The 20,652-nt window shown below is 34.0% G+C and overlaps 1 protein-coding gene across 1 annotated transcript in view; it reads right to left on the bottom strand.

Moving 5' to 3' along the window:
- Nucleotides 1-16,005, bottom strand: part of LOC128860046 (pickpocket protein 19) — a 32,370-nt gene extending 16,365 nt beyond the window's left edge. The window contains exons 1-2 of the mRNA XM_054097312.1: nt 15,655-16,005; nt 15,070-15,297 (exon numbers count right to left, since the gene is read on the bottom strand). Coding sequence (XP_053953287.1) covers nt 15,070-15,297; nt 15,655-15,737 — 311 coding nt within the window. The 5' untranslated portion in view covers nt 15,738-16,005. The remainder of the gene's footprint in view (nt 1-15,069; nt 15,298-15,654) is intronic.
- Between the last annotated feature and the right edge of the window lie 4,647 nt (nt 16,006-20,652).

Here is a 20,652-nt window from a genome sequence, read left to right as displayed (position 1 = left end):
TTTTGAATTCTGAGCACAATTTTATAAGCGATTAGTGGACTAGCGAAGGATAAAATACTGTTAATGTGCTGTGAAAAAATAAATCGTGACCAATCGTTAAGCAGCATGTAGAGTTTGAATTATAATTTGTGGAAAAACAAGTAGAGCTTGCATTATGAAAATTGATGTAAAAACACTAAAAGTGATTTCTATAAATAGGTGGATACAAATAAATTTATATGCGATGTTAATGCTTAGTTCATCTTTCATTTAAACACACAGCCAATTTCATTTTGATCCACAGTTCATTATTTCCTTACAAGCCATTTGAAATTCAATTTTCTTATAATAAAATAGGTCACCTTTAAGGTGTGATCTTGTGTAGAATTGAAAAAAATTAAAATTTTTTTTATATATTTTCAAAGTTCAGACATTTAAGAATATATCATTAAGAGGACGTTTTTATATTCTAATTATTTTGTGGTAATTTATATATACTTTTTGGTGGCATGTCATCGGATCCGATCCGGCCGCTTCAACGCAACAACCCGCATTTTTCTCAAAACTACTTTTTTCGAGGTGTCAGTAAGGATATCTCGAGCTCTAATGAACCGATTAACTTCAAATTTGGGGAGGATGTTCTTTATACATTCTTTCATCAGATGACTGTAGCTCGAAACTATAACTTTTCTTTTAGTATTTAAAAAAAAAAACATCGAAAGTGTTGAAAAATATGCAAACAAAAACTGTTTTTTCAAACAGCCGCCATATTCTGAAAAAAAAAAGCAGAAGAAAAGCAGCAGAAGCAATTCATAATCCGTTTTGTTTTAATTTTTCAGATCAACAGGAGGGTTACAACCATGCAAGCCAGGGCACCCTCTTTTTTTTGGACCCTCTAATTTGACTGCGCATAATTTTGTCAATTAAAATGTTTGTTTTGGTTAATTTTTAATATAATAAATAATAATCGATAAACAAATGATAACAAATGGATGGTACATTTTTATTTCTTTCCTTTGTACAGCACCTCAAAAACCGGGCGAAATTCATGCCTCTACACTAGAATACCCTTTAAGGCCAGAGCAGCCATAGCTCTTACCTAGGCTATAATTTTAAAATTATTAGACTTATATTCAAAAACAAAAATCAAATGTAATTTAATAAATAAAAAACACCTGGAGTTTTAAAATTTAAGAAATTAGAGAAATTTAGAAATTCTTAAGAAAATCGTGAAAGTGTTAAAGGAATCTTCGTAATTTCCAACTTTGTGTAGATGGTTTTTGGGGTTTTAGCGATTAAATATGGTCATGCAATCGTAAAAGATGAATCAAAAATAAATTAATCCAAAAAACGGAACAAGACCAGAAACTATTGAGCAACTCTATAAAAGTATTTGTGCAGATCTAAGTTCGACTAACGAATGCAAAATAGAAACTAATTCGCAAAAGTTATTCAAGCTATTTGGAGTGTTTATAATTGTGGATGAAAGGTGAATCTTCCGTCAGAATCTAAACTGTAGCAAGAAGTGCACAGAATGAACAGCGAAAAAGGTTATGGCATGCATTTTTTTTAAATTCAAAAAGAACAAAGAAACGTATAAATTTGCGCTGAATTAAAGGATGGTTAAGTTTTAAGGGTCGGTGATTTTGAATAAAGTACAGCTTGCTGGATTATCAATGTACACCTTTTCTTTCAAATAACCCCAAAGAAAAAAGTCCAATGGTGTCGTTGACGTTTAGGTGTGGTTCACATTCAACATCGGCTTTTGAAATTTAACCACCCTTTATTAGACAATTTTTTTATTAGCTGAAAAGGCACATGTACATATTCTACAGATTTTCTAAAACATTTGCAGCGATGTTTTTTTTTTGTTTCTCGTTTTTGAACTTTGCCAGAGCAATTTGGCAAAACCTAATGGAATACCACCAAAAAAGAAAAATAATAAAAAAGCTTACCCGAAAGAAGAAAAGAGAGTCACTTAAAAAACAAACACAGTAAATAGAGGTAAGTGGCCCCAGTAAAGCGAGAATATTTTACTCCAAAATAAAACACCAAAGATCAGAATACATACCTAGACTAAACATATGTAAGGATGCGCAGGGTAACCTTATTTCAGAAGAAGGAAAAGTTCTCACAAGTTGGAAAAACTACTTTCAAGACCTTCTAAATAATAAAAACGATGACATTCATAGCAACAGCACTCAATTAACCTTGCGTAAAAAACCTAAAAAATGGCAAAGGGAGTGGGGAAGATGGCATATCTGCCGAGCTCATCAAAAATGGATCAACGGAACTGCAGAACGTCTTGTTATGTCTTACAAAATATATATGGAAATCCGAGATTATACCCAGAGAATGGCAGACTAGCATAAATGTACCAATCTACAAAAAAGGTGACAGACGCGACTGTTATAATTATCGCTGAATTTCGTTGTTAACTAAAGCGTATACAATTTTCACGAACGTACTGCACCGCAGATTGAATGATTACGCCGAACAAATATTAGGCGAGTACCAATGTGGTTTTAGGAATGGAAGGTCGTCGATCAACCAAAGCTTTGTAGTTTGCCAAATATTTGAAAAGTTGCATGAGTATGGAATCAACCTACTTGCCCTCTTTATAGGTTTTCTGAAAGCGTTCGATAGCATTCAAAGAGGCAAAATTGCAAACGTGCTACACAAGTGAGGTATACCGAAAAAATTAGCTTTGATAGTAAGTCTAATCCTAGCTGAGACCTATGCGAAAGGGCTTGTACAAGGCAAAGCATCTGATTTATTCAAAGTTGAATCAGGAGTAAAGCAGGGAGATGCGCTGTCAACGCTTTTGTTCAATCTTATCCTAGACCATGTAATTAAAGTGATTGACCCATCAGACACTATATTCAACAAAGCTTCGCAAATCAGTGACTCATCATCGCGAGACATATAAATGTTCTCAGAGAAGTATTTCAAGCACACCGATCAAAAGCAAAATTTTTCGCTTAAAAGATCAACGAAAACAAAGCGAAGTATCTAGCAAGCCTTCCTGAAAGTAGCCGAATGGATAATCGAGAGGAGATGGAGCGGGAAACAGATTGGAGTCTTCAGTGACAGTCAGGCTGCATTGAAGCCCCTGGAGAACGCGAAGCAAACCTCAAAGATTGTTCAAGAATGTAAGAAGAAGCTTAACTCTGTCGCAAGACAAAACAGGCTTGTACTTATATGGGTTCCTGGACACTCCGGTGTTCAAGGAAACGAAATTGCCGACGAATTGGCCAACCGTGGATCAGCGGTGCCCCCACAGGGGCCAGAGTCCATAATCGGAATCAGTTTAGCACCAATTAAGAATTGGATCAGCGATTATGTAGGCAATCTACATAAAGAGCGATGGTCCGGTCTAGAACGCTGCAGAACTGCAAAGTGTTTTGTGAGAAAAGAAACTAAAAAGTTCGACCCAAATTGGGGGACATCAGAATTCGTTTTAGAGGTATGGTTTCTTCGGCAAAGTTTCTTATTTTGATCCCTAGAATACGATTTTTACAGAGCAATGAGCGATTCTTAAATCGACCCGCCCTAGTGGACAGGCTGCAAACAGAACATATTTCTCCCACGTTAAACTATTAAAAAGCAAGCTCCTGAGTAGGAAAACGAAAATCAAAATATATAAAACAGTGATTCGGCCAGTGGCAGCGTGTGGATGCGAAACGTAGACATTGAAAGCGAATACAATTAAAAACTTAAACAATCTGGAAAGAAGAATACTGAGGTGAACACTGGGTCCAATACGAGAAGAACATGGGGTATATCGCATCAGATATAACATCGAGATAGAGGAAGTCCTACAAGGCGAAAACGTTGTGCGACTTGCCACATCGCAGCGCATCCGATAGCTAAGGCATGTTTGCAGAATGCAAGATGAAAGAATACCTCTCAAAGTTCCAAATGCGCGCATGCTTGGTGAAAAGCAAAGAGAACGGCCACGGAAACGGTGGTAAGACGATGTTGAGGACGGCCTCAGAAGCATAGGGGGGACCAACTATCGTAGTCTGGCTATGGCCCGAGATGCATGGAGACGAATTGCGGAGGAAGCTAAGGCTCACAACGAGCAGTAATGCTATGAATGACGATGAAATATATAAAAGAGGGCATATGAATACGCATGTAGAACATAATTAATCCATTAAAGTCATTAATCTTAAACTATTAATGAGTTTTTTAATTTTTTTTTAATATAGAAGGAGAAACCAGTTTTGAATAAATATGTATTATATTTTATCGATTATATTAAGTAATACATTTTACTTTATGGTGCAAAGCGTGAAAGTGTAACTATAATGGATTGTAATTGATAGTGGTTTTTGAGTAAAATTTTCTTTACTAAGCTTATTTTTATTGAAAATGTGCCTACAAAAGCAGTAATTTTTAACTTAAAACTACATTTACTGCATTTACAGTGAAAGTATGGAAGCTATCAAACGTCCCCAAAATGTCGTTTAAATATAAGTACATTCATAATTCTTTTTTAACCAAAATTCATGTAGAAGTGTGTCACTGTGCGACAATTGCTTGAAGATGGCTGCAATAAAACATTTCGCATTTTCACACAAAAGGTGGTACTTCTTCCATGATAATATGTTATATGTAAAATAATTGCATCCATAGGATGATTTGCAAAGCTTACGCCAATATTCAAAATTCTTAGGCCATTTGCCTCCAAGTTTAAATACTGTTTGTGCTGACTCTTGATACCGAAGTTAGACGAATATTTTTTTACTCTATTTATATAAAGGGTTTTCCAGTAACAGGTGTTACAGGTGAATGAATTGCGCTATCGAGAGATGATTAACGATTTTTTATGGCCGGAATTGGATGGTATTGATCTGGACAACGTTTATTTTCAACAAGACCGCGCTACGTTCCACTCAAGCAATGAAACCATTGATCTTTTACGGAAAAAGTTTCCCGATCGTGTTGTCTCTCGAAGAGGTGATCACAATTGGCCACCGGGATCTTATGATTTAACACCTTGTGACTTTTTTCTTTGGGGCCACGTGAAAGAGAAGGTATACACCAACAGTCCAGGGTCGATTCAAGACCTCAAAGATGAAATTCGTGAGGCTATCGTGGACATAGGGCAGCCACTTTGCAATTCGGTTATGGAAAACTTGATGAAAAGGATATTGACCTGTAAGCGTGGTCATGGTGATCATTTGCCTGATGTTATTTTCCACTATTAACGGCATACCTTCCTCTTTATAATGAAATAAACATCCGATCATTCATACCAAAAAATAATATTTTTCTTTGAATATCAAAATAACATCTCGGTTTGGGAAACCCTATACATTCTTCATACAGTCACCGTTTCAGTTGCCTTGATAAAATTATAGTGCGGTAGGTATCACGAATGCAAATCGCAGCAAAGCCTGACGACTTGTAAAAAACTTTTTGAATTGACCAAAAACAACTGGGACGAAGATTTTAGCCATATGTAAGTATCTACATATTGAGTGTGCATCAAACGAATCAGAGTTCGCACACAAGACATTACGATGAATAGAAATTACAGGTAGGCCTCATGAAATATTCAACATCCAAATTCGGTATCCAAGTTGGCTCATATGACAACTATTTTCGATATTGGGTGAAGATATAATTTTTTCATAATCTATAATAAATAAGTGGTCAATATGGAACAAATTTATTGTTTGAGCCTCGCGAGAGAGTCGTGCGCAAGAGGCATAGCGAACGTGTCACGTGTTTTATGCACACCCATACCCGGGCTGCAAAGTAGGCCTTAAAAGGCGTTTATACTACAGTAATGGATCACTGATAGCACACCCCATACCTAGTTTCTAGTGGCATTCTTCCTTCTTCTGCAACATTAAAAAAAAAGTTAGCTACGGTGCCTAAGATTTTCCAAGAATAATCAGATGAAAGCTGCTGAAGTTAAGCGTTTTTGTAGAGCATTTGTGTTTCCCCTTAGGCAGACTATTTTAAAAGTATAAAAGCGCACTTTTTTCATTAAGTCCCCTAGGTCATGTACTTGTCATACCGCCTTCGGTCTAATAAGCTGACAATGACGAATACATTTTTGTTTATTACGCGTATCAAAAGTAGTTAAGACGAATTTGCTGTTAATAAAGCAAAATTTTAAGTGCTTGTAGGTGTTTTTTGAGAAAACGGAAGTTGATGTGTGCTTACCTATTGCCCAAAGCAATTCTCAGAATTTTTTCTTCAGCATCTGGCTTTGTTTCTTATTAACAATTAGAAGTAATTTTAAAGCATTCGTGTAGGCGTGGATGTATTATGTATATGTATTTGTAAATATACGAATTTATATGCAAAGGCAAAAGTACTTACGAGCTGTCCACAACCGAGTATTCATGAAAAATAAAAAAAGGATAAAAGAGACGATAGTTTAACGTGACAACGTCATAAGAAAATACTGATGGAATGGTTGCATTTTTCAAAAGAAATTTTAATTTTATTTGTTTGATAGGATATAGAGAAGGAGGTAAATGGAATCGCAATGAAATTGATCAAGTTATATTTACACAAACGTGAAAAATTACGAAACATTTATCAACATATATTACATATTTGTACATTTATATACATATACATATTAGTATACAATATATCTTATAAGGTATGTGGTAAATATTACCATACATTTTTTCCTTCATATATAATAATAAAGTAATAATAAAAACATTAAAACCACAAGTATTATTAACAACTAGTCGTCACTAATTATAAATTCGGTAAGGATGATGATGATACACTTGGTTTTATTTTAAATTCTTCAAGTAAATCAAATTAATAATAATCAATAAGAAGGCATATGCAAATACTAATATGTAAATTTATATATTGTATGTGACCTGGTCTACGAAAAGGTACCTTACGTGCGAAAACAAGTTTTCGAGAAAACAGTAGTTAAAGTTTAAACTTCTAAAAACCCTTGTAACTTTTTTAAATATTAATATTTTTCAATCCGGTTTGGCTTATTTTCTTCAGCATAGATCACAGTATCAATAAAATCACAGAATCAGTGAAAAACATGTTCGTAAAGGTTTTTAAAGCCACTGACTACGAATATGATGTCAAATTGACAATTTTACAGTTGACAGCTGCGTTACGTCTCCTTATTCTACTTCGTGGCTTTTCTGTTACTACGTTTATGTAATCATTTCCGTTAGTCTTTTGTTCACAAAATAGTGAAAAATGAGTGTTGACGAGTACAGTAAATATTTTCCTAAAAACGATGAAGACGATGATGTTAGCTCGAATAGCGATGATGATGGTGAGCTATATTTGACTCATTCAGAAGATGATATGGATAAGTAACGAGTTTAGAAAGAATTCGATGCATTTTTTAAAATTTGTCCGCCATATTGGATCAGCTATTTTGATTTTTTTAAATCTCACAACAGATTCGTAATCAGCGACCTCCAAAACCCCCTAGTGAAAAGTTTCAAGCGGATCTGATGAATTTTGAAAAAATATGTCCGCCATATTGGATCCGCCATACTGAATTTAAATAATCTCACTTCTTATTCATATTCAGCGACCTCGCAAACAGTTTTTAAATATTTTAATTAACTTTTGATGTTGAAACAATGCCACAATTCGTGACAAAAATTTTGACGAATCCTTAAAAACCATCATTTATAAAGTTATGAATACATTTTTTGTAACAAATTTTTTGAAAACAGACTTCAGTATCGTATTCATTACACCATAGACCGTCCAGGAATGGTTCAGTTTTTAATTTGCACAAATTATTGTCTTCGTTATTCTAATTTGTATCATGACAAAAAAAATCAGTCTTTTTCGTATTTGTACTTTTCTTTTTTTTTTACTTTTAACAAACTTTTAAACAAATTACGACTTTATGGTTTTCACCATTTTAAAGAGCCTTTCACACACTAATCGAATCAACAGAAAAGAGGTTGTCTGTAAAGTCGGTTTACTGACGATAGTTTAACGTGATAACGTCATAAGAAAATACTGATTGAATGGTTGCATTTTTCAAAAGAAAATTTTAATTTTATTTGTTTGATAGATATTTTGTATGGATATAGAGAATGAGTTAACATTAACATAACATAACATAACATAACATAACATAACATAACATAACATAACATAACATAACATAACATAACATAACATAACATAACATAACATAACATAACATAACATAACATAACATAACATAATATAACATAACATAACATAACATAACATAACATAACATAACATAACATAACATAACATAACATAACATAACATAACATAACATAACATAACATAACATAACATAACATAACATAACATAACATAACATAACATAACATAACATAACATAACATGCTGTTCAAGCAAGGTAACGACGCATGAGCAAGATAACTACGCATTTTTTGGTGCGTGCAGCCGGCTACATAGAATTATAAGACGTTATCACGTCAAAAAATAATAATAACATTAAAACAACAGGTATTATTAACAAACTTGGTTTTATTTTAAATTCTTCAAGTGAATCAAATTAATAATAATCAATAAGAAGGCATATGCAAATACAAATACGTGAATTTATATATGTACATATGCGCATATACATACATATATACGCTCACTTAAGTAGGAGAGAGCAAGATGTCGAACGTTGCCGTTCGTTTGCTTTGTCGTTCGTTCCGCGCTTTCGCTTGCAGTTCATTCAATGCAATGAGCAAGGTAACGACATATGAGCAAGGTAACACTAATGAGCAAGGTAACGACACATTTTTTCGTGCGTGCAGCCTGTTAAATCGAATTATAAGACGTTATCACGTCAAAAGTAACCGTTTCGTAGAAATGCATGTGTGTTACAATGTTCGCACTACGACCAAAGTGAAGGTAGTGGTCAAAAAAGTGTGTTATTTATGGACTTAATGTAAAATCGAATGCAATTGTAAAGCGGTGGTTCCAACGATTCTGTTATCGGCTACGACAATCATCGAAAATATCGATCAAAAAATACATATAGGCGAGTCGGATCACCATGTGAGCGCTTACTCCATTAGCAAGGAAGAAGGTTAGATAGAATACTATAAGTAACCATCTACATTAAGAAGATGTCAAGAAGAAGCTGAATATTAAACAGGTTAGCACAAAAGAGCCTCTCGAATGAAATTTGCGCCTGCGGTTCATTGCAGAAACGTAACGCAATCGACCCATTTTTAAGTAGCTGGTAATTGGCAATGAAAAATTGATCAGTTACCTAAAAAATAACCAAAGAAATGGGCAAAAAAAATTTTCTAAGAGTGTGATGAAATTGAATTGGAAATCATTCATTAAAAGCTGCTACAATCGAGTCAAGCATTTACTTCGGACCTCTACTATCACCAACTGACCAAACCGAAGCAGGTGATCCACTAGGAGTGGTCAGAAATAGTGAGTAGAAAAATATACGTGTTTCATATTTAGCACATCCGTCTTATTGTTTAGATGTTAACTGATCACAAAACTGGCCTCTGGAAATGAGTTTGACAAGTTTTATACGAGTAGAACGAAAATATTTTCAACAACGGAACCATGAAATTTCCTTCAAAATGGAGTACTAAAAATATCTTTCGTATGTTAATAATAATGTGAAGAGAAATTTTTAAGCTTCTTCCACGATAAAAGTAATACGTAAAATAATTTCATCCAAAAGATGATTTCGAATGCTCCCGCAAAAATTCAAAAACCTTAGGTCATGCAGCTTATTTGACTACAAGTTAAAATACTGTTTGTGCTGACTCTTGATACTGAAGTTAAGGGGGAAGCCTGGTTTATGAGGTCTAAAAATTGCATCTCTTTGCGATTTTTTTTTAAGGAAAAACTTAATTTAGCACTGTAAAGTTTTTTCTATCTTTTAATGAACATTTAAAATGTATAAAAAATTTGTGTACTGGTTAAAATAAGTTGAAAAAAATGTTTAACATAGAAATTAGTAGAGCGCTGCAACGCTGGAGTTTCCAACTGGCGTACAAGATACAGCTCGTAATTATTATCTAAAGCAAAAAATTCAAATGGATTTCTAATTATCATGATTTTTTATTCTAGATAAACTACGAAAACTGAGAGAAATTCCAAAATTTCAACTTTTTGGAGGTTTTAAAGAAAAAAATGCCTTTCTATAAAAAAAAAATTCACTTCAACTTGGTATAAAAATCTTGAAAAATTTTTTTTATCTACTTTTACTTAGTTCAAATAGAAGAGAATTTAATACTGAAGGGAACAAGCTATGATTCATTTCAAAAGGCTCATTAGTTATTTTTTTCATTCATGTACGCCAATTCAAAGAAATCATAAAAATGAAAAGTCGAGAAAAGAAGATAAAGTTTGTACTATAGCTGTCCGGCCACAGTGTAATTACCTAACGCTCGCCTACCTTTGGCTTTGTATCTACGGAAATATTGAGAATTAGGCTCTGTAACTCTGTGTGAATATTCTGAAATATATTAGGAATCGCTTAAAACGAAAAAAAAAATAATTTTTTTGACCTTATAAACCAGGCTCCCCCCTTAAGAAACTTATACGTCGATTAGATGAATATTTGTATTTTCTAATTCACATACATACATTTATATAAATTCGTTGAGCTGTAAAAAAAATTCGTGAAAATTTGCAAAAATAATCCATGTAAAGTACGTGAACTATTTTCATCCAAAAGATGAACTAAGTGTAATAATAGTTTCAGAAACATTGAAAATTGTTAATTCATAAAATTTAGCATTGATTCTGATAAGTTATGGAACTTGGAAAGACGAATTCCTGTATTTTTCGGCATACATACATGAATTCAGAAATTTGTCAAATATTCAAAGGTAAGTAATGAATTACAATGCTTTCAGAGAAATTTCAAATTCTTATTTCATAAAATATAACTCCGGTGTACAATATATATATAATATATATATACAAAATATAGTAAATTACTGTCTATGCTGATTCCCTCTTCCAAAGCTATGCAACTTTTACGTCGATTAGATGAGTTTCTGTATTTTGTGCATAAACAGGTACATAAATTTAGATATTTGGAAACTTTTGCAAGATGACTTACAGTACATAACGGGTTTCATCCAAAGGATGAACTAAGATAAATTCTTTGAGAAACATTGAAAATATGTAAGTCATAATAGTTGGCTCAGACACAGGTGATTAATTAATATCTATACTGATGCTTAATTCTGAAGTACTCGGCTCAAAGCGACAAATTTCTGTATTTTTTTTTATTTAAAAATTGGTGAAAATTTGTCCAAGTTAACTTACAGCACGTAACTGATTTCATCCAAAGGATGAATTTCACCCAAAGGATGAAAGAGGTATGATGCTTGATATGGAACTTATACGTTGATTGGATGATTTTTTGACATATGCATATTAGGGTGTCCCAAAAAAATTAAAGTGTTTTTTTTTTTAACGCACACCCTCTTATTTTGTTTGAATGGTCTCAAAACATCTAAAAATAAAGTTTCGTCTATCTAGGATCACGGCAACCCGTGCCGACTTGCGTCTAAACCTATCGGTACTTGTACAGTACGGCGCGCGTGAACTGTCAGATTGATTGCGTGTAATTACTTTTTTGTTTTATTAGTAATCGGGTTTTTTTTCGTGTAGTCAACATGTTAGTGGAGTTACGAAGTTCCAAAAAGGAGATATTTTTAATAGGGGATGTAAAACATCAAATCACCGGTTCTAAACTTCTCTCTAATGGGCAAGTACTGGCAGTTTTGTTCTATAATATTCGTGAAGTGAACTTAAGTGTCAATGAAAGTGCAAATCTCACAATTCGTGAGTGTATTATTTATTGAGAAAAGGCTACGTGCCGACCAGATCAATACCTAACTGTGTTAAGAAACTAGTTAACTTATACCAAGTTTGGAGAGAATTGCAAAAAAATGCAAAAACAACTCAAGAAGTGTTTGAACAGCCTCGACAGGAGTTTGCTTCAAACTTAAACAATTGGTTTGACATCGCACATACCGATACTCTTCAATTGATTAAAATAAATGAAGATAAGATCTTCTTGCAGCGCCAAAGAGAACCAGGTGGGCCCGGTCACTTAGCCGGAGTGCACAAAAAAGTAACAAACAAAGAGGAAAGGACGCACCTTCGAATCATCGAGAAGGAAAAGCGACGTGCTAAATATTTTTCACCTTAGCACCATCAACATCATCTTGCGAACCACCACTAGAAAAGTCATCTTCTGATTCTGAAATAATAGATTTAGAAGAAAATAGGCCCAGCGCAAGAGAAGCCTCCTCTCAGCCCGATAAAACTTCTATGCGGAAAAATATTATAACTCCCAAGTTATTTGCCGCATTAGACAGATGTCAGTTAAGTGTGAGGGATTCTGTCTTTATAATTGAAGCTACTATTGAGGCTCTGGGGCTCAATATGGATGAATTCCCTATAAGCAAGTCCTCCATCCATAGAGTTCGTACGGAAATGCGAAAAGAATGGGCTGAATCTATAAAAATTGATTTTCAAAACAAGGTCCCGGGCGCGGTAACTGTCCTCTGGGACGGAAAACTGTTGCCAGCTCTAGATTCACGTAAAAGTAAAGAAGAACGCCTACCGGTAGTTATTACATACGATAATAAAGAACAAATTATTGCTGTTCCGAAATTGGATAGCTCGACAGGAAGGGAACAGGCAGACGCAGTTTGGGATGCTATTATGAACTGGAACCTTGAAGACAAAGTGCAGATTCTCTGTTGTGATACTACTGCTTCTAACACAGGCCGCATAAATGGAGCATGTGTGCTTCTCGAAAAAAACTGGGTAGAGAAGTGCTTATTTTTGCTTGCCGTCATCACGTTACGAATTAGTACTTAAAGGCGATCCCGAGAAAATACAAAGCTGTACAGAAAAGATATCTTGTTTTAATGTTTCGGAAATTGACAAACTACTGCTAAAATTGTACAAAACTGAATTAACCAAAGAAATCGTTAGAGATGACTATCGCGAATTAATTGAGCTTTCAATTATATTTCATGGCGGAGATTCAGCGAAGGAATTTAAGATTCGGCCTCCAGGTGCTATGCACCAGGCTTGATGGATGGCGAGAGCCATTTATTTATTAAAAATATCGTTACTTAGCTCTCAATTCAGAATTTCAAACAAGGATAAGGCAGCTCTGTTGGACGTATGTATGTTCATCGTGACATCCTACGTAAAACCCTGGCTCCAATGTATTTTGGCAGTAAAGGCGTCAGGATTTGTGTTTTTTAAAGGCCATGAAAAATTAAGAAACAATAGACAAAAGCTTTTCAAAAGCAGCTTTGCAGAAGTTTTGCCAGCATTTGTGGTATTTGACAAATGAAGTATCTATTCTGGCTTAATGCAAGACTTCCATGATTTGGTCACTGTTCAAGAGGAACAAAAACTATTTTTATTACGTTGCGTACAAGAACACAGACAGGTATATCCCGACTATAAAAAGCAAACTTTGAAAAGAAAATGCGATGATTGATGTCCTTTTTATAATAAAAAGAAAATAAATACGAAATATGTGTTTTATTTTTACTTATTTACTTAATCTAAAAATTCAGTTAAACTTTTCTCTATTGTGAGCCTATAGCTTTCATACTAACTTTTAATCTTAAAGTTTGACATCAAGTCGGCACGGGTTAATGGCATCCGATCTCAATAATATTTTATATTTAAGTTTTTAGAGTCAAATGGAAAAAAAATAAAGGGTGTGCGTTTTGAAATTCCGAAAAAAAAATTCCCCCTTGTAGCCTGGGACACCCTAATGCATATAAATTCCTTAACGTTAGTTATATAATATAACATAAAAAATTACTTGGAATATATTAAAAGAGTTTCGTCCAAAGGATGCACTACAACGCTTTCAGAAAAATTTAAAATTCTTAAGTCCTGGCATTTTACTTCACACAAAGTGAATATCTTATTGATGAAACTTTAAATTATTAAAATTTTTATCTTAAAGTAATTCTAAAGAGAAATCACTTTGTATGTTTACATCCTCAATTTTAATGAACTTTAGTGATAAAATTAAACAAATGAAATTGTCCAACCTAGCAAAATTAGTGATTTCATCCAAAAGATGAATTACAAAAATTTATGAAATTATAGAGCTTTTTTTCTAGCACAATAAAAATGTCTGTTACAATTGGCAAAATATTCTGAAAATAGAAATAGGAAAATTTCATCAAAGTGATGAATCCTTAAGCGGTAGGCGAAATAAGAATATTTAAAATACTTGGAATGCCATTCCTATTTTCCAGTTTCATGTATGTATTATTATATTTCATAAATTCTTAGGCAAACCACTTTTAAATTCATGACACAGTAGGTATTCACAAATATACGCTCGTATCTATGTACATTAGGATGGCCCCGAAAAGAATTGATTTCTTGATGCTACTTTGAAATTGGATCTATGGTCAAGAAAGTTAGGCACCAATTTTATATTTAAATTTTTTTTTACATATCCAGTGACCAGTGTAACCAAGGCATTGAAAATGATCATTGAATTCCTTTGGTAAAAATGCACTTTTCCGCAAAATTGGTTTAAAACTTTGCAATTCCTCTCCACAAATGATCAAAAAATTATAAATAATATATATATATTAGATATATATATTTTTTTTAATTTTTTAAAATATACAAAAAAAAAATCGAACTAAATAAATATTTTTGTTTTTTTTATAATAATATTTAATTTCTGTTTAATTGTGGGGTATTAAAAGAACCCTTACTTTGGAAAATGTTTGTATTTTAGTAATATATATTTGTCAATTTGTGAATATTTAACATTTTTACAGTGCATTTTTTCATGGGAATTCGATAGTAATTTTCTAAGCATGTTATTTTAAATAACAAAAATTAAGATACAATTGTCTCATTTTCTGACCACCCATAAAATTTAGGAGGTTGCATAAAAAAAAATATAATTTATATAATTATTTAATATATATATCCTTATTTGAATAGTCTAACGCACAAACGTACGAAATACAAAATAAAAATACGGATATCTCATTTTTTGGCTGCTGAACAAATTTATTTCGTAGACCTATCCATATTTCACGAGAATTTTTATTCTCTCACCTTTTTATATATTCTTCAACTGGTGGTGTGGTGCCATCCTTCTCCATCGTCTCACATACCGCCACGCTGGGAAAATAGTACTTATCATACGGTGTTAGGCTTTCGTAGACAATGCTCACTGCGAACAATTCCAAGTCTCGCTGGAATGTCGAAATAAGTGTGTAGGAGCCATAGGCGGACAATATGACGCAAAGTAGCCAGAACACACGTTCGCTGATATGCAATCTGCCGAGAGAAGACAAATGGAAAATAAAATTCTATGAATACACAAATCATCAAAGTAGATATTCACTACTTTCATTTTACACTCAGGAAATGCCCTAAAGCAGGATACGGAACACTCTAGAGCTACTGAACAAGTGAGGTTGTATGTGCAGCGGAGACGAAGAGCAGGCGAGGAGTAAAACGATTAAATAGCTGCAGAAGAGCCTAAGGTGGTAACGCTGTTAGAATTATGCATGTCCTTAGATCTGTTTATGCGCTTTGTGCTTTATGCTCCCATAAACAGCAAGTGCTCCTCTATGTGAGTGTATGTATACTCGTATGTATGCAAAATCGCTGCTGCAAATGCGGCATACTTACTTGTTATTGGCAATGTAACTGATACCGGCCAAGGAGCAATTAGCGCAATAGTCTCGCAAACAGGCTAGCAGTGGCCATACCATATTGCACAGTGTTCTTAGTTGGTTATCCTAGTTGGATGACTACCTACTGGGTAGGAAAGCTGGTTGGCTGAATCACAAGTAGATTGGCGGGCCGCTGATTGCTTCGTTGTTGGTTGGTTGCTGAGTGCTGAATGAAGCAGAGTATGTTATTCGAGTACTGCAGCAGCTGCCGGTGCTGGTAGATTACAGAAATAAGGCTACCTAGGGCTATGCAAGTGTATGTCTACGTGTTTATGTGTATGTATATTTGATTTCCCAAGTATGTCCATTGCTTGTGTACGTATGCTGTCGGCCACAAGTGGAGAGCGTTTAATTGCTGTTTCCTTTTGCGTTCACCACAAACAAAGCGGACAAGCATAACGTGGAATAGCGCAACACTTGCGACAGCAACCACATGCCAACAACAACAACAAGAACTACAACTATAGTAATGGCACTGCAGGCACGGAAGTTGTGGGCACAGTGTGCTTAACAGATGAGAATTTTAAATGAATATGAATGTGAATATGAATATGAATATGAATATGAATATGAATATGAATATGAATATGAATATGAATATGAATATGAACATGAATATGAATATGAATATGAATATGAATATGAATATGAATATGAATATAAATATGAATATGAATATGAATATGAATATGAATATGTATATGAATATGAATATGAATATGAATATGAATATAAATATGAATATGAATATGAATATGAATATGAATATGAATATGAATATGAACATGAATATGAATATGAATATGAATATGAATATGAATATGAATATGAATATGAATATGAATATGAATATGAATATGAATATGAATATGAATATGAATATGAATATGAATATGAATATAAATATGAATATGAATATTAATATGAATATGAATATAAATATGAATATGAATATGAATATGAATATGAATATTAATATGAATATGAATATGAATATGAATGAAGATGAATGTGGATATGAATATGAATGTGAATATGAATGTGATGCGAATATTGATATGACTACGAGTGAACATATCTGTAACTACTTAAATGAATGTCAAATATATCACATTTCTGCACGCTTCGCACCCACTGTGACCCAACTCCGAAACCTTGGATTGCCACAGAACGAGCACAGCAATGCATTCACGTGAGAATTGCAATTAATGTTAAAAATTTTTTTGTATCTCAATGCCGCATACAACAGGAAGCGACAGCAGTTGTTGTCGCTGTAGCTTCAGCTAGTGAGACGCTCCAAGTTCAGAGATGCCTTCCGCCCTTGCCTTCGGTTCCTTTCCGTTTGTGCAGCGTCACAGTTTGTCATATTTCACATTGCCGCAATATAAAATATACATATATATTAATTAAATAAGTTCCGCCATCAAGCTTATATCCTGCGTAGCCAGAACGAACAACAGCAAGAGCAACAAAAACAATAGACAAGTAAAAAGTGGCGGTTACATGGCGTATACGTAACCACGCAATAAGAGCAAATAAATATGATAAATACGTATCCAAAGGAGTGTGTACGCGTATGTGTGATGGTTGAGTATATCAAAGTGTGAGTTAATGAATGAGTAGAAAAGTGAGTGAGTCGGGTGAGCTAGACAAGCGAAAGTGTGAGTAAGTGGGTAGCTCCATTCTTACCAACTCTCACATACACACACACATACATTGGCATAGTTCACAACAACATGATAAGGTACTTAACGCTAGCTGCAATTATGCAATTAGACACTGTTGTTTATTTTATACCAAAAACACTTAAAAGCAATTATTCCGCAGAGTGCACACACGCACGCACGCACACTTCAATTTGCATGCCAACGACAAGTCGGCTGTTGTAAGCGGCAAGAGTGCACGAACATGCGGGCGAACAGCTGCTACGCTCCATTAACATTTACATTTACATTTACACATACAGCGACTCATATAGTACACACATAACTTCAATACTCTCACTTGGCAGTCATGTAAAATGAGGAATTAATATGGATTTGTAAATTATTAATGAGCGTCGAAAACTTGCACGTATGGAATGGTAGTTTATGCAGCACGTGGATTTACGCCATGTAGGGCATCTTTTGTAACTACACACTTACACTTGCATGCGAACACAAACATATACATACATACACGCATTAAAATAACACTTTCCCATTTATGTTGTCAGTTGGCGTTCGAAACCTTTTACGCTTGCCAAATTCCAGTTGGCAAACAGAAACTAGCAATAAAGTCTCTGCTCAACCACTTCCTCTGTCCGTGACGAGTTATTAGTTGCCAAGATAAGCTACCAGCTGCGACAACTAACTGTTTGACAAACATCACAACTAAGCTGAGGTAATCTTGAATGAGACGCCTTGAAAATTACCTAGATCATTCCCACACCAACTTGTATTAAATTTATGCAGAATCCGCGAAAAGCTATTATTTAACCCTTTACTGTCTGTTTAGACATCATTAAACATGCGATTACTTGCTTGAGGTGAGCAAAAAAATGGGGCCGCGAACACGAAATGTGAGAGGTGATTTCGTATGCATTCCATTGTATTCTAAAAACTGCTGCTTCGAGATATGCTGCGCAAGCTTGAGTTCTATTTTGCATTCCTCACTTCACAGTACATCGTTTGGATCCAGCCTTTCCAAAAAAAAAAAACATAAAATTAGGAACATATCGCTCAATTGGTGCCATAGTGCCGCAAAAAAGAAAAAATCATAAAATAAAAATACAAAAATTAGCATACACTCAGATAAGTATGCAGAAATTATTGCGAACTCTTCTTTTATGCTGCGTATCTTCACACACATTCGAGAAAAAAATGTTCCAGAGCCTCCGAGAACTGGGCGCAGAAACGACAGGGGTCAGTAGACCATATCCAAATACTGTACAGATAACTGCTCAATCTTTAGTTACCTGTGCCCATTCTTACCCGTGAGCTTTCTCAATTCGTCCTTTGGGAGGGTTATAAGTTGCCTGAACCTCCACCGATTATTCCTTCCCATTTACTCCGTATATGTCCAGCATCTATGAAAAAAGGACCCTTAGCCAACGCCAAACTTCTCGTTTTACGACAAAAATGTACTTTTTTATTCAGAAAAAAGTTTAGATGTGAATGAAAATACAGATTTTTTATAGTTATGATTTCACTGTGGAACAAATTCAGGTTAGCAAAAATTAGGTCCATTCTGAGAGTGGCGGGTGAAAATAGAGGCGAAATTAGAAGACCCGTATTGAGCCGTTTTTTTATGTTAGTTCGAATTTTTTTTTAATCGGCCTTCGAAGTTCGAAATCGGAGCAAAATTGTTTATATGGTTTTTTGGCTATAACTCGTCGACTAATTGATATTTTTTCAATCTGTAAAAGCCAAATTATTGCTAGAGACCTGTGCAACAATTACAATTTTTGAAAAAATTGATTTCGAAAATTTTTGTGGTACTTATGAAACAATATACTGAAAATCGGCATTTGACTGCAAACTTCGAAGGCCGATTAAAAAAAAATTCGAACTAACATAAAAAAACGGCGCGATACGGGTCTTCTAATTTCGCCTCTATTTTCACCCGCCACTCTCAGAATGGACCTAATTTTTGCTAACCTGAATTTGTTCCACAGTGTTTTTATAGTAAAAATTCTCTCCACAAATTAATTTTAAAAGAAGTTTTATTAGAGAAAATGTGAAAAAGGAAAGGTTTTTTTTTACATACGGTTTTTCAAATTTGTATTCGGTTGTCCAATTTTTTCTGTGCTAAGTTAAAGGTTATAACAAACAATACAAATCATCAATAAAATTTTAAGCAAGCTCTCGCTCTTAAAAATGGCAGCTCGATGAAATTTTAAATTTACTATTTTTCACTAAGTGTTTCCTAGTTTAGTTCATAAAAAGAAATTTGTGTATAGTAACTATTCTATAAATTATTTTCAGAACTAGTCCATCCTTTCACATATCTAAAATTGAGTAATACTTAAATTTTCAAGTAAGTCGATGATTCATTATGTTCGACTGTCTGTCAAGTCTAATCAAGTCATTATTCTTCGAAAAGTATACCTTTATGTAGCGAATTATATGTTTATACACTACATCGAAACTGCGCTCAGTTGTTGAATGACGTCGATGGTAGTACTGAGTTGTCATAACTGCTGACCCTTAGCCCACTACAACTTTTTTCTGTTCACAATACTGAAAGGATGAAGATTTGCAACGGTGGAGGAGAGAAATATGAAGCCCAGGGCAATACCAAAATATGTTTCGAGAACTGGAAAAAGCCTTGGTACAAAGGAATGATACAGTTTGTCTAATAAAAGCGATGCCGCCGCCATAACTGCACTGTATGGGCTTATAATGTTTAAGGGGTTATACGCAGTTATGAGGCAAATAAAAGACGGGTTGTCAAGGATTTATCCTGAAGAAACTTCAGAATATTTTAATTTGAAAATTTTTGGTGGTTATAAAAGCATCCTTCAAGAACGTAACAAAATTTTTTATTTATGAAAATGTTGATTATAGAGCGTGCTGCAGGCGATTTCTGGAACCTCCTTTAAAAAAAGAAGATTTACGGTGTACATCGTAACTCAGGATTGGATTATCTGAAATCAAAAAACCAAACAAATTTTGTTAATAATATATATTAGATTATCTAGTAATTAATCGTTCGGCTAATCAAAATAGTGAATTTTCACAAAATGGCAGCTTTTAAAAGAAATGATTTCGATTTTTACGTTAAAATTTGGCCGTAAATTGATTATAAAATGGAAAATAAGTATCAAATTTACAAAAGGAACGATTAATTACTAGAAAATGTATCTTTAAAGATTGAGTTAAAACGGTTGACCGATCAAACAAGCCGTTTTCGAGATATCGTGTACACCGACTTGAAAAATGCCGTTTTGAAAAAAACACGTTTAAAGTTTCAA

This window comes from Anastrepha ludens, chromosome 2, assembly GCF_028408465.1.
Source record: "Anastrepha ludens isolate Willacy chromosome 2, idAnaLude1.1, whole genome shotgun sequence".
Lineage (NCBI taxonomy): Eukaryota > Metazoa > Arthropoda > Insecta > Diptera > Tephritidae > Anastrepha > Anastrepha ludens.
This window is presented reverse-complemented; position numbering and strand designations above follow the sequence as displayed.